Consider the following 16,449-nt stretch of genomic DNA (forward strand, 5'->3'; position numbering starts at 1 on the left):
AAGATAGCAGGAGGGGAAGAATGAAGGGGGGGAAATCGGAGGGGGAGATGAACCATGAGAGACTATGGACTCTGAAAAACAAACTGAGGGTTCTTGAGGGGAGGTGGGTGGGAGGATGGGTTAACCTGGTGATGGGTATTAAAGAGGGCACGTTCTGCATGGAGCACTGGGTGTTATGCACAAACAATGAATCATGGAACACTACATCAGAAACTAATGATGTAATGTATGGTGATTAACATAACAATAAAAAAGTAAAAAAAAAGAAGTATAAATTTCTAGTTATCAAAAAAAAAAAAGAATGCATTCAAAAAAGCATGTTTTTACTAATCAAGCAGCTTTCACCTGATCAGATTGAACTAAAGGGTGAAGTGTATACTATAGAATATTGCTTCTGCTACTTCTGATTAATAAATTTACTTATAATTTTAAACCCATTCAATAGATCCTTTTCCCCAGATTAAGAAGATGTATTCAGTAAGCAAAATCCTGGCTTTTCCCATAAATATAGGTTTCTTATATGTCCAAATTTAAATCCAACAAACAAAATTAAATGCTGTATAAGGCCTCAGTAGAAAACTGAGATAAAATGAGCATTCTTTGATGCTTTAAAATCTGTTATTTCACAAATAAATTTATTTGGAAGTCTTATATTTTAGAACCTCTCCATTATTTTTGTTTAAAGGAAGTCATGTTTCAACAGAGTAGTTTTCCACCTATCAGATGTGTTGTTCCAAGAAACAACAGTATAACTTTCAATATATAACTTTCTTTGACTTCTAGAAACTATTACTTAGAATCGTATTAAAATAAATTACTTAACTGAAGCCTATCTACTGATAACCGCTGCATAGATTTTTTTTCTTGCTAAATGTAACATATGTAGGAATAATTTTTGACCAAATTTTTTAGTTCTTGAATGAGCAAATGTAAGCCCTTTCTAGAAAGGAGGTAAAATGGAAAGTCATTTCTAGGAGGATGTGAAAAAATTCTAGTTTTAAATTCCTGATGACATATCGCATTAGATCTATGTTAATTTCAGGATCACTACCTACATGGAAATCAAAATTCTTTATCACTGAGTGTTTTTCAGAAGAAGACATAAAAATAAACATTGACACCCAAGACAGCAAAAATTCTCATTTACTTCATGCTAATGACTATAGTCAAGAGCAAATTGAGCAGCTCTCCCTTCAGGCTGCCTAGAGCAAAGGATGGTCAATTAAATCCGTCCATCGGCTGAAGAGTAGGTGGTGGGTAGGGTTTGAGGCCATATGTGTAACATCACCATAGCCACGTTAACACCGAGGTGAGGGCAGTTACATTATTATCATTATGTACAACTGGCAAAGAGTGCCTAACTGCCTATTTCGACCTTAAGTAAATATCACCGGCCAAATCTAGAGTCACGCTCCCACTCCACTGAGAAAAGAAATCGTATCAATCAGATGAAATGATAAATATGTGAAGTGTTTGGGACAATGCCAAGCAAGTAAATAAGTGCTTCACACATGTAGACGCCAGGAGATGAGGAAGAAGGGTAAGAACAGGCACAGGAGAAGAGAAAAAGGAGGAGGAGAAGCAGAAGGGGCAGTTCATCAGAACAAAACTGCTAAGTCATCTAAATCTGGCTCTATCACCCCAGCGTTTCTCAGACTTTTCCCCTCCTCTGCAACATTCCTGTAGCGATCCCTTGACATAATGAGGACCAACATACTCTGTACTTCCTGCAAATCACAACTGATCTTGAGAGCACATGTACCCAAGCACTTTCTACACCGTGGGGAGGCATGGCCACTACCCTACGCTCCTCAGGATGAAAATCATGCATTTCACCTCCGAGGGCAGATTCCGAGGCTCTACGCCACCACAAAGACACTTCAGGTATGAATGAGCAGGGGAAAAAATTCTGGGGGCCAGTGAGTGATTATCTAGCTTCTGTAACTACAGCTGAGGCAGACTATTTTGTGTAAAAGTAATTTCCATTATACACTTCAGATTTTTACTGACCTGCATTAACATGGAGGATAAGGTGTTTGCATCTTATTTAAAGAAAAAATACATGTATATGTTTGTACGTATGTATGTACGTGTATACATGCATATAGACAGTCTTCTATTTGAAATATGGCAAAATGTAAAAGGAAACCCCTTATCCCAGCTCTCCATACCCATGAAAATTCTGTTTACATCTTTTAAAGGTGACTTGCCAAGGCTTTCTCCCTGCCAGGCCCCTGTGTTTTCCCCCCAAGAGTTCTAGAGAAGGGCACATCTCTTACAGTTCTTCTGCTCTAAGTGGGGTCAACAATTCAGGCAGGAAAACACACAGCTCACAACTTGACAGCTAAGGAGGAACTGATCTCCAGCTGTCTCATTTAAAAGTCATATCTCTAAAAAGAAGCTTTTGAAAAGGGTTAGTGACTAGAACCACAGGCAGAAGCCCTGGGCTAGATTCCTTGCTTTCCTCTGACTGCTGTGACAGAAAGTATGACACACACCTCAATGTGACTCAATTTCACCATCCACAAAAATAGACTAGTGATATTTTCCACCCATATTATAACGGAAATGCACCTTTAGGTCACCAGAGAAATATAGATCTCTGTCTTATAAATAATATATCTTTTTTGCCTTAACCTTCTTCACTGGGTAATTAAATTAGAACCTTCACCACAACTGTAAATACCAGTGAATATTTCTCACAATAACTTTTAAGAAAATTTGCAATTTTGAGAACCCAGATAGTTTTTTGTTTTTAATCAAAAATACAAAAATTTTGTCTTGTTGTCAACAGGCAATAGAGATTTTGTAATGCACATATAGGTATTATAATGTTTCCAGTGTATATAAATCTCCATTTGATAATATAAAACAATTAGATAAATCCCCTTTTAGTAGAAAGCAGTTTATTCAAAGTCTTCCTACTTAATCAGTAGATATATAGTCACTTAAAAAAATGAAAATATAGAGATGCTGATTTACAAGGTCTTCCAACACAGTGAGTTTGTATCTTGGAATATATATTTCTCAGGTAATCATTTTGTGGGGCTCTTGAAGCAACCAGGTAAATCCATTTTTTTTTCTACTCCAATTTCCCCTCTTTGTCATGACTAAGAAATTCTGATTTTCATTTTCTACCAAGAATATGTATTCATTTATTTAATGGGCATATTATCACACAAATATTTTTGAGCGTTTGTTCAATGGAAGATACTCTATGCCAATTACCAAGAAAATATATGATCAGTAAGAATTGGAAGCCATTCATATCTGTTTCAGAGCTGATGCTGTGCCTTAGTACAGTGAACTTTATTCTATGTTCACACAAATCAGCAAAAGCTCTTAAGAAAAGATCATAATAAAAGCCTATTAAGACATTATGATATTTGAAATTTGCCCTAATGGAATTTACAATTTAATTGGAGGATGGTACCCACATGTATCAAATAATTACAGAACACTGAAATGAAACTATGTGGTTCCAACTACTACCTACATTGAACAAATAGGTGGATAATATCCACCTTAATTTCTGTTCATAGACTTAATTTCTTTACAGTAAGATTCTCACTTTTATGAAACATAGCAGAAACATAACAAAGTAAGAGCAAACATGATTTGTTGCTTCCTAAGTAAAATTCATCCATTTACCTGCTTCCTCTCTTCTTGCATATTCGGTCCTTATAGTCTAGTTCCTGCTCCTTCCTCCAGATCACCAAGTTTGGTGGCCTTGCTCAATTCTCTCCCTCACTATTCTCCCTAAACCACACGATATTGTTGAAAGTGTCTTCCCATTTTATTTATTTTGTTTTAAAATCTCTCTTTTCTTGGCTCCCCTGGTAGTGGGATATATTGAAGGATATATATGGGAATATATTGAAGGGATATATGCAGTCCTTGGATTCCGCAAGTCCTGAACTTAAATCCTGGCTCCAACAGGCACTACCTCTGAAATGTTGAAAAGTTTACTTAAACATCTGAGTCATTGTTTCACTTATAAGATATGAAGTAGGGATGCACACCCTCTAGGAACTCTTAAATTAACACTTACGTGAGATAACATAGGCAGAGGCCTTAGAGCTTTTGTTTTTAACCTCCATTTAACTTTCCTGGTTTTGTGTTCCTGCCTCTAGTTGGTCTGTTAAAAGTATCTGTCTTCTGTATAGCCACGTGTATATATTTAATCTTCCAAAATAGATTATAAACCCAGTGAAGGCATGTTAATGACTAACAATTATCCATAGACAAATGGCACTGGACCTAGTACCATGTCTTGCACATAGTAGGTACCCAATAAATACTAATGACTGAGTAGATGAACAAATACCATCTGGCCCAATAAGAGCTCCTAATAAAGAGAAATGCCATCAAGTAAATACATAACTCATCATGCTGAGATCAAAGATATCGACATAAGGATTGTCTATTAATTCTTGACTATTAATAAGTACATGCAAATTATGAGTATATGTTATTTTAAATCAACTTAAGATTTTTTGAACTATCAAATATTTAAGAATCAATACACAAAAATATATAATATCCATTTTATGAATTATCTAAATATCACTCTGGAACATTCTGAGTAAAACATTTATTTTGCCCATTGCAGAATCAAGTTCTCTCTCACACTTTCAAAATACACATTTGTAAACACTATTTAAATAGTGAATTCAATGAAGATTCTCAGAACATTAAATATTTGATGCAAACTTTTACATTCTATACGATTCAATAAATTGTTAGTTAAAAAAATTAATGGCGGCCTATCAAATCTATGTCATCACCTAAAATATCTTATCACATAGAACATAAAACAAATTTAAAATAAAATGTATTTTTAGCATTAGTTCACAGAGGCATAGAAATTCCCACAGTAATACTCCTCTTCCAAATAGAAAAAAAAAAAAACTTTCTCATAAAAGCTCCAGTTTTTAGTATTCTTGGAGAGGTTTATTAGATAAGTGGTTTAGGGTATAAAGACTAAAACCATAGAATGGTAATATGTAATAATTGATAAAACTGTTTTCCTTTAGAGTTAATTATTTCACACATAATATGTTATATATTCATCTTAGTTGCATGGCTTCCCAGTAAAATAAGAATGGAGTTTGCTTTTTCTGTGTTGTTTTGTTTTGTTTTGTTTTTAACTAGAGAGAAACTAAAACTCAGAAATATAGTGTGAGTTGGTAGTGAGGTCAGAGGACATAACCCATTTTCTGCAAATCAAGACAATGGGTTCCACTAAAACATCCAATCATCACCATTCCCACATTCATATATACTTAGTACATATATATGAATGTTCAGACTGGAGTGGGGAAAACAACCAATGGCATCTGGACAAACATATGTCCAGAGTAAAGTATCATCAAAATTATAACATGCAATAATATGTTAGATAGAAGGAAATATACATATTTCTTTCCCTAAATTATGTCTATATTTAATACCCTTAAAGACTAAAGTTTCTTATGATTAGGGTTTTTTTCTATCAGGAAGTGCAAATTATCATTAGAAAGCAAAGTACCGACATTTTTCTGCCTTATATCTAAGTTTTAACAACTTTTAGGTGACATTTTTCCCCCAAAAAACTTTAATCAAATCAAAGCACAAAATGTTCTTGTCTGCTTTTGCCATACCTCATGAGCAAGCTAAACAAAAAGTCAACAGAAACTGACATGTATAGGAGAGGACATTCAAAGGGAGTATTCCAGCTAGGGTGATACCTGTATTATGACATCTGCCAGAAGTTTGTGGCTGCAGGGAAATGGCCAACTTTACTGAGCTCAATTTAGCACCTGAATGCCCAAGTGGAACTCACCAGGTTTGCCCTAGATTGTTTTCCTAAGCGATAGGCACACCTATGATTTTTCAGCACTCACCAATGGACACAGTTTATCACACTGAACATAGTGATGTTCAGATGACAATTGGGCCCTTCAAAAGTGTACTTTACTCTTTTTTGCTACATTGAATATAGCAGTGAGTGGCAGCGAAGGAGGAAAAGAATATTATAAGAATTAAAATAGTAAAAAAAAAATGAAGCCTATAGAATATTGGACAAAAGGAATTCCTGCATAATTTGTACATTAATCCACAGTAAATTAAATTTATACCAACAGTTAATAAAGAAATAGATCCAAATCTTAGCCTCCTATACTTACATGGTATAAACTGTATGACAATGCCATATCCCCTATTTTTAAACACCTGAATTGGACAACAAGAGATTCCTTTTGATATGTCAATCAGAAATAACTAAAGCACCCAAAAATCAAAATAAGGAAATAAAAAAATTAAAAAGACACAGGCATAAGATAAGCAGATGCTCAAAGCTGGTAATTAGCACCCTCATGGTTTTTTTCTTGCCTGTTCATGTTGTTGTTGTTTTTTTTAAGTATCATTATTATCTTTCAATCTAAAATTGCTAATCCAATTTGATATTGTAAATTTAAATGTTTGGGGTGTAATGTCCTGAAATAGTCCCTGCTCATAAACAAGCTTTATTACAGTTGACTTCCTTCCTTACTTATAGCAGAAGGGGTTCAACTGAGAGATCTTTGTACCTGTGCTTGTCTATTAATTACTAACATAGTTGAAAACTTTCTCATATATGCTAGTTCTATGGTGATGGGACTGTCATCCTTTATTGAATATCATTACTATATTGAAAGTGTCTGTTATCTGTAACCTTATTTCCCTCAGATGCTATTTAATTCACCTTTCCACACCCCTCAACATACATGTATACAATTATGTGTGAATACATATATATATATATTCATATATATGTGTGTATATACATATACACACATTAACATATAGCACAGGGGTGAAATATCAAACATCCTGAGCTCTGGAGTCCTGCTCAGGTTTGATCTCACATCTGTCATTTATTAGCAGGTGATAGCAAGGAAGTTGCTAAATATCTCAGTGCCTCAACTTACAACTATAAAATCAGGATAATTACTGATCTCCTTAGGTTGTAGTAAAAGCTAAACGAAATAATGTGCTTAGAACAGTGACTGATATGTAGTCAATAAATTTTCTGATTATTATCTTACACTTGAAAGGCACTGAGAATTGTTTGAATCAAAATTCAGTTTTCTATATTAAAAGATGTAATTCTAAATCCATTCTTTTGTTACCTTAGGGAATCAGCTATACCAGGAGAACCTAGCTGATGAAGACATTTGACATTTGATTTATTTGATTTATGGCACTTGTACTTTTGCCCTCCAGGTCAGGTTTATTTGCATGATCAAAATTGAATCTCTCCTTACGCTAATGGAGGAAAGAATTATAGGTGAGGTTTTTGTAATTTTTAATAGAGCAAAATAAGTATATTTTTTCTTGTAGTAAGTATTTATGAAAACGCTATATGGGAGGAGCATTATGGGTGAAAGAGTCGGTGTTGGTAAGATGAGCGAGTGGGGGGAAAATAGACATATTAAAATGTGGATAGCTCAGTTGTGAAAGCCAATGGATAGAGCTTATGCAAACATTGCAGCTCCACCAAAAACCCTGACAGACTCAACTTTTCTTACACTCCCTGCAAATTGATCCAGTAACGTGAAGTTAATAGATTAAACATCTAAATCCCAGTGCATATGCATTACAGGCATTGGAATCCTACATGATACAACTCACATCACATGGAGTAAAGAGAAACTTCTCAAAACCTAAAGAAATTCTCTGTAAAATATGTTATCACTCTAGGTCGATTAATGCTACTACACCAGCTTATAAATTTGGGGAACTGCCTAGAACTGTCAACATTCCTAGCATGCCCTTGGGCAGCAATAAACAATTTAAGAGGAGAAGGAGAAAGTCAGTGAACTCAAGTGGGAAGAGAAATTTTTTGCTGAAGCTGTCTAAATCACGGCTATCACCTGAGTCGGTAAGAATGGCTATTGCTCTGGAAGTCTCCCGTGGGCTGCCATTGCTGTGCTCATGTGCTGGAGACGGCAGACTGAGTTCTGATGGGAGCAAGCACTTGCAGCCTGGACGCTGAGTCAATTATTCTAACACTAGTCTAATGTCTCATCGCCCTGAACTAGGCTGGGATTTCATATATCATCCTCAGCAAGACACATGTTCATCTCCACCCTTCAAGGAAAGAAATTTCTATAATTTTCACTTTCTCGTGGACATGGAAAACTCTTCAGTTATTTCCATAATGCCAACCTCACTACAAACATAGTTTTGTTTTCCCCACTCCAATCTATGGACATTCAAATATATACCAAATACATGGGTATATTCCATTTAGGAGTCAAATTCTGAACTTCATCTCAGATGACTTATGTAAATACAAGTCATAGACTGGCCATCAATCTGAATGATGTTCTCATCCTGTGCTAGTAAACATATTTATTGGATTTTAGAAGAATTTTAGCATGATTAACAACTGTGGGAATTTTTGTTCATTAGCATAATGGAGTGTTATTGATCTTTTGATAAGAATAGCATTTGTATTACTTGCTATCATTGCTTCTTTTAAAAAAAAATAGGTCTGGTATTAAAACAAGTGAAGTGACAGTGCATCATCAAGAAAGTTAAGAAATGACATATTGTAAAATATATAAGCAAATGCAAATTGTGTAGCTCTAAAAAGTAGTCTTTAAATGTATCTATCCGAAATCACAAAATACTCTTCATTATAATAAGTAGCATTTTCATTTTCAGGGGGAAAGAGTGAAAACCATCTTGGGCATTCACCATGTGCCAGGTGTCCTTTACATTTATATTGTTTAAGCTTCACAACAAAACTATTAAGCAGACATTAGCAGAAAGGATGTGAGTCCAGAGAAGGGAGGGAGGTGACGTGCGATTCCACAGCAGGGGAAAACCTCCCACCTATCTATCTGACTAGCTCCAGACCCTGCGTTCTTTCCAAGTGGAAAGGAACCAAGTGAAACTTAACCCACATCTGGCATTCTATACTTCATCCCTTCTTTAAGTTTCCCCTTTTCTCCCAGCTGAGATCCCCATTGCCTGTTTTCCCAGGGACCTATCAGAAAAGTGCAAAGGGACCTGGGCACGTTGGCAGCAGAGAGATGCTGAAGCAAGAGAATTTGCGGGCCATCTCAAATCACACCAAATAGTTACCTCCTCGGTCTACAAGGAAAGTCAGCCTTTCCAACACTGGAACAGTTGAGATTTTGAAACAAAGTGAACCACAGATAAATGTAAAGGAAAAAGAACTGATCTTCATAAACTTTCTGCAAACTGGCAATGCATAATTCAGCTATATAATGCCAACTGCTAATGGAGAGTTATTACTACTGTTGGAGCAGTATCTGCCTTGATGACTAAGCCTTCTTGGATATGTAGAGGCTGAGAAAAAGCAGAAGACATCATAATCCAGGGTAATGGTGAAGATAACCAAAATAGGACAACAAAACTCAAGTCCTACACACTTACATTCCATCAGCCATGATATCCAACCAGTTTCAGACCTCTATGGACCACACAATGACTGAGACAGGTAGCTTCAGTGGCTATCTATTCTTTTTTTTTTTTTACTTATTTAACACTTCTAAATAACAATCATTATCAAATTGCTCTGTGTGCATCTAGGACACTCCAAAATCAAAAAACAAAAAACCAAACAAACAAACAAACAAAAAAACCCAAGAAGAATTAAATAGTAAAGTATCATTCAGAAAATAATGAGTTCAAGGTTTAGGTTTACTAACACCATGGATCACCTGTTGAGTTCTTGAGACAAAAGATAACTTTAAGTATAATGTTTTAGACTATTTTAAGTTATTAAAAACTTTATATAAAAAAATTTTAACATTGATCATTACGAACAATAGAAAATATCTCTATTTACAAATATGCTTATGCCAGAAAATGGAAACTAAAAATGTTAAATTATCAGCAAATAAATGTAACAGAATGTGGAAATCAGAAAGATAAGTGATCTGTAACAGTAAGCGGGTCTAATGCTCCAAGGACGTTTTTCATTCTCAATATACACTTGTTCCTGCTTAGTTAGAATCTCAACCTGCTTTCTGGTTGTAACAAAAACTATTCAATTAAAACATAGAATTTGTCCAAAAATCAGAATGTGAAAATTTAAATCACAACAACATCTGCTATTTTTCACCCCAGGTCTCTCCCACAGCTACGACTGGCATACTGTAAGTTTCTAGCACCCTCATGTGGTTTAATTGGAGTGGTTTCATAGGCATTTGAAATCAGTTGTCCGAAACTGGTAACAGTAGAACAGACTATAATTCAACACGGAAGTTCTGTTGGCCTCATAAACCAAGAAAAAGAAAGCTCCAGTCAGCAAAATTCTAAGATGAATGTACAGGCTCAATTCTTAACGTATTTGCTGTCTAGGGTTCATTTTATGTGATCACTAGAAAAGATGACTTTTAAGCAACCTCAGCTAGTTTCATTTTTGGCAGATTGGAATCCCCCACTTTCAAAACCAAGCATTTGTTGTGGGCAACTGTTCAACTGATGAAAAAAAACCTTATTTTGCTCAAAAAGAAAAGCAAGTGTTATTATTGCCCAGTTTGTGTGGGCATCTTGATTAGGTAAACACAGTAACCCAAATTATACGTCACAGATGTAGGCTTTGAGAACTTCCACTGTCTTCAACAACATTTTAAGTGATTAATATTTTTACATTTCCTCTAATCATTTGAGAATAATTTACACAAACAAAACATTTCCTTCTCTCTAAACATATGCCTAGGCTTGTAGGTGAGACTTCTTTCAAATAATTGTGTATTTCCCAACCCTCTTAAAAGGGGAGAAGCTAAAGAGGATTATACTCTCTCCTCTAGATTGGTAATAAATGTTCCTCTTATCAAAGATCCATGTTTAAAACCTATCTGTGATTTCATAAGCCTGAGGTGACCCAACAAATGGTCTTGTCATGAAAAATAAAGAAGTAGATTTTAAAGCACTGACATTATCAGAATATTCTGAACATGAAATGAAATTTTAAAAATAATTGGCCTTGAAGGGGATAAAAATGTAAATTAGTGAGAGGTAAAGAATCTATTAACAGAACTTGAATGTGGCTTATTCGTATGCTGAACTGGAAGTCCCAATGTTAAAAATATCAGTAGAATGCAAGAGGAATACATTAGCTCATCAATATACAGCAATATGTAAGTTGATTTTAAAAGAAAGAAACCGACTTCAGAACTTAGAAATATTACAGAAAATAAGAATATCATTCGTTTAATTATTGACTGATAACGTTTTGATCTAGGTAATTTTGGGTAAGTTAAACAGCACCTGAATTCATAGATGTACACCAATTTTTTAACTTCAAAAGACCTGATAAAAATATCACTAAGTTTGATGGCAATGGAAGGGGTGCAAAACAGTTAAAAATATCAAGAGATACCTTTCAAAAGGTAAACATCTAAAACTGCCATTTCTTGTGGCCATCACTACTGCTTACCAGCCTTGGCACTATTTACTTCATTGAAGCAGAATTTTGGCCAAGTGCTTAAGGGTAAGAGGAAGACAAAAGCTGCACAGAAGATATCTGGAGTGAATCAGAGCAACACTGCCTTACCTGTTGAGCCCTTTCAGGGTCTTTTCCATGTTTAAAATGTCACGCATCTTATACAAAAACCACTTGTCAATGGATGTGAGCTTCATAATCTCATCAAGGGACATGTTGTCTTCCAAGGCCTGCCAAAAGGAGAAGAGACACTTTCTTTGACAAATATTTTATAAATGTCTTATTTGGTTGAAAACATATAGCAGCCATTCCTCTCTACGTTATTCAGAGAGCTTGAGGCTATAGACTGAGAATGGAACTGATATAATATCATTGATGTTCCTCCCAATAAACCTACCAACGCTGCCAACTATATCCACAAATGGCATACCAAGGAGGTGTCTTTTTTATTATTATTATTATTTGTTTATTTGACAGAGAGAGACACAGCGAGAGAGGGAACGCTAGCAGGGGGAGTGGGAGAGGGAGAAGCAAGCTTCCCGTGGAGCAGGGAGCCCGAAGCGGGGCTCGATCCCAGGACGCTGGGATCATGACCTGAGCCGAAGGCAGAGCCCAAGGCAGATGCTTAACGACTGAGCCACCCAGGTGCCCCCTCAAGGAGGTGTCTTGAGTTAATCAGAGCAGTGTGTGCTCAGAAAAATCCCCCTAATAAGCTCTGCTTCCCTGCTTTCTATATAACCATGTTGCTAATTATATCCTAAATTTGGTACATCTCTTTGGAATTAAAGAGAATCTCTTGAAACTACAGTTAAGCCAAATTGGTAGGAACATCTAGAATCAATATGATGATCATTTAACTTGTATTTTGGATAATTACCCTTTGGCAAATACCATAGTTTTTTTACCTCATTCCACACTCACACAAACCAGTCAGTGAAAATTTATGGATCAAATCTGACTTAGTGTTATTTCTTTAGAATATTTCCTCAGAGAAGACTTCAAACAAAAAAATTATTTTGAATCAGTTACTATGACTTTTGTGCTAAGAAAGGCATTTACAAAATCCTAATATATTCCAAAACAGTGTAGTAATAACTTCTGTTCTGATAGGCAGCTCAGCTCTTTCCTAAAGCTTACTTTAGCAATTTCTCAGAAGTAAAATTACAACTATGGGTCATTAAGCTGAGTAGAAAAGGCAACAGAAAGAAGAGAGAAACGCTCAAAACCCAAACCTTGATATTCAAAAGATGTCCACTCTTCTCCTGTACTATTTTTAAGTATATGTTTATACTCAATGAAGATTAATAATCAGATAATACTCCAAAACCACATATTCTAGAAATGGCACACTATATTTTTAAATCCCATTAAGAAATATATGTAACTAGTAATTCTGCTATTATATTTCAACCCAAGGAGCTTAATTTTCTTTAAATCTTCACTGATTTCTAGCACCAGGGAGACAATGAGAGACAGCACAGCTCATAATTCTGTTGACTAGCATTAGATGACACCTAATGGAAATACTCAAAGGCGTGCTCATTTCATAAGTCTATTCTGTTTCTTTTGTTTAATTCTCCTTATATAGAGCCAGGTTCCCAAGGACTTAGTATTCTGTCTCATTTTCCAAGTGATTAAATACTCAATTAGCCGTTGGCCATCAGCACTATGAGGGGGATAGAACCTTAAGTTAGTGACACTTTTGACAGACCAGAGGAAGTCTTCACATGATCACACACTCTTGACCCCACGGTTGTCAGAGAGCCTAAACTCCTGGATTCATTTCACTAGGAGGAAGGACAATTACAGTCCCACCCACGGTGTCTAACCGAAAGCCAAATCCTCCCCGTCTTATGACCTCATCTTCAAGCACGGCAGCTTTGCCGTGTCACACAGCTATAACGAAGTTCATAATGACCCCAAACAAGTTCAAGGTTACTCTAATGTTTCCCAAATCAAAAATAATGCCCTGTATTCTCCCCAGATCAAAAGAGGTGATGATCCAGTCATCCTGAAATAAGACTGCAGCAAAAATCAGGCCTCAGAGCAACTTGCCCTTTTGTAAGGACCATGAAAGCGAGCGAAGATTTACTCACGCCTTTCATTTTTTCCCCTTCAGCCCTCCACGGTCCTCACTCTCTTTGTCGAAATCACCAGGTTCCTAGTTGCTGGGGCAATGAACAGTAATGACGACCTCTAACAAACAGACATCAGTTCCTTCTGCCGGCACTCTGGCAGACAATAATTTATACGTCAGACCCTGCACTGTTTGCTCATACATAGGGGGCTCTGTGTGAGAAAGGACCTCCACACGTTTCCTCTGAATTCTCATCCTTTATAAGTCTGTTAGAAAAGAATGAGAGATTTGCTCGAGCTGTATATCCTCCCCAGGGACTTGGAAATACTTCCCTTTTTCATCCACCTCAAAATGGCAGAAGTAGGATTACTTCTGTAAATCCATTTACTGCCTTTTGTCTGGAAAGAAAACATCATATGTATATCTACACATAAGAATATGGTAGAATGCTTTTTTAAAACAAAAGACTAAAATAAGAACAATAAAGAAGGTGAAATGGCTCTCTGGAATAACCTCTCATCACTACTATCACCCACCCCCCCACTGAAAATGTTAATTCTCTATTACCCTGAAACTCAATATTGAGAAATGTCCATCAAAAGACACTAACATCTGCCAGAATTTCAATGGAACTTAATATTCTGCATTTAGAAACCATAAAGGTGAGGAGGGTATACATTATATGCAATGAAGGAAACATTCCCTCCACTTTTCCCTCTCAGCAGGACTCTCAGTACATGGACGGGAAAGTTGCAGTGAGTTCAAAATCACTCACAGCATTTTTCTGTTGCTACAAAGGCAAATTACAAAGACAGATTTCCTCTTTAAAGACAAAATTCATATTTTCATCAACTCATCCCACATGCACACATGCACATATGAAATGGTCAGCGGGGCTTTGTAGCTCCAGTGTGGTTTGATACTGTTGGAGGATTAATGCCTAAGCTTCCTTAAATGTCAAAAAGCCATTCAGGGATTTCTGACCGGACAGGTCCCAGCTGCCCAAGTCACCTTTTATAAAATCAGATGAGCTGAAAATTCAAAACCCTACACATAGTAAACATGAAAGGAGATTAATATGGCATTTAATTTGCATAAAAGGGAACTAGGGGGTGGAAGTGAGAAATGTGGGGCTTTTTTGTTCTAAAAGTAAGACCAATAAAATAATTACACAGAAAAGCCTATAATCGTGGAAGATCTTTATAGTCATTGTTGTTTAAACACAGAAAAAGAAGCAAATAAAGATTATTCTAAAGTCTGAGGGAGCATATACTAAATGATACTATTTTATGCATCTTCCTTTCTAAAATATGATTTTATACATTTTCAAGGAACGAGTAATGAGAGGGACAGGAAATGGCAGGTCAATATGATCAAACCTACTTAAGAGTATCGATAAGATATATATATATAAGGAAGGAACATTTTATCTGTATGATCATCCTTTAAACCTGCAATGTGTCCTTCAGTCCAAGCTCAAATAAAATTTTTAAAAAGGGGGTAATATTTCATCAATTATAGAATAATCTGAAAAAAGCCACAGAAGTCTCTAGTATAATACTACTGAAGAAAATTAAATTTTTTCCCCAAATCCCTGAATTCACAACCATTTTGTGTTTCAGTTTTACTTTAAAGTCCAGGTTGGCAGGGTGCCTGGGTGGCTCAGTTGGTTAAGCATCTGCCTTCAGCTCAGGTCATGTTCCAAGAGTCCTGGGACCTAGCCCCACGTCGGGCTCCCTGCTCTGCGGGGAGCCTGCTTCTCCCTCTCCTCCCTGCTCATGCTCTCTCTTGCTATCTCTATCTCTCTCTCTCAAATAAATAAATAAAATCTTCTTAAAAAATAAATAAATAAATAAAGTCCAGGGTGGCTATATTCTGAAGAAAATAGTCACTCAGGGCCCCTTATCACATATTACCTTGGCAATGGCATAGATACGGGTGCTGGATGGTTCAGCCAGCTCTCTTCTGAGATCTATGTTGGATGGCCATTCTTTGTTCATAGGGAGACGGGAAGTGAAACCATCTATAGACGGGTGGCACATTCGTAAGGCCTTCTGGAAACTCTCCTCAAAGGTGCGACCAATAGCCATGACCTGTAATGCACATTTAAGAACTTGTATTTTTAAAAAAGAGCTTATATATATTGAATTTGAAACAGAACTAGAAATGGAATGTTTTTTAGAAAAGACGTTGGAACAAAACATATAAGAATACTACCCAAATTTAGGTGTTGTTATTGTTATTTTTCTTTCTCTCTCCTTTTCGCCATGGTTTTGATATAATGGGTCTTTAACAATATTAGGTCAGTTTTTTACCACACCAGGAATTTAGCTTTATTTGTTGAGACTGATGAGGAAATTACCTGCAACTGCTCTGAACAATAATATTAAACTAAGGAATAGGTGGAAAGAGCATATAGACCCTTCCTTAATAAAATCTTGCTTTTACGCAGATGTTATTTAGAATAAAAAACAAATGAAGAGAAGCCAGACATATATTAACACAAAAACAGAACTATTTCTAAATGGGTTATCAGTCACAATCCAAGACAGGTTGGCTTTCTTTATAACGAAGCATTAATATTAATAAAACCTTCAGAATCATAACGAATACTGACAGATTCAGATTTTGAATGTAGGTGGATCTAAATTCCCCATGACAAATTCGATGTGTCTTCCCACAATCTTTACAGCTGATTGTTCACTAATCAATTAGGAAGACCATGTAGTGATTTCATTTGGACAAGATACAAGTCAGAACTAAACTTAAATCGCCTTCAAGCCTAACCAGTTATTTTCAGTGGATAAACACTGTCTTTGAATCTTTCCACGGAATCATAGATTGCTATGCATTTTGGGTCTCCAATTTAAAATAATAACAGTGATAATGCTGCCTTCAGTAAACTTCTGTGATTCCTCAAATAGAC

At 36.0% G+C, this 16,449-nt stretch overlaps 1 protein-coding gene across 1 annotated transcript in view; it reads right to left on the minus strand.

Annotated features, from left to right (window-relative positions):
• Window positions 1-16,449, minus strand: part of CPS1 (carbamoyl-phosphate synthase 1) — a 171,537-nt gene that overhangs the window by 49,540 nt on the left and 105,548 nt on the right. The window contains exons 20-21 of the mRNA XM_081815309.1: window positions 15,440-15,616; window positions 11,558-11,676 (exon numbers count right to left, since the gene is read on the minus strand). Coding sequence (XP_081671435.1) covers window positions 11,558-11,676; window positions 15,440-15,616 — 296 coding nt within the window. The remainder of the gene's footprint in view (window positions 1-11,557; window positions 11,677-15,439; window positions 15,617-16,449) is intronic.

This window comes from Leptonychotes weddellii, chromosome 3 (assembly GCF_054177405.1).
Source record: "Leptonychotes weddellii isolate Sample4059 chromosome 3, ASM5417740v2, whole genome shotgun sequence".
NCBI classification, from domain to species: domain Eukaryota; kingdom Metazoa; phylum Chordata; class Mammalia; order Carnivora; family Phocidae; genus Leptonychotes; species Leptonychotes weddellii.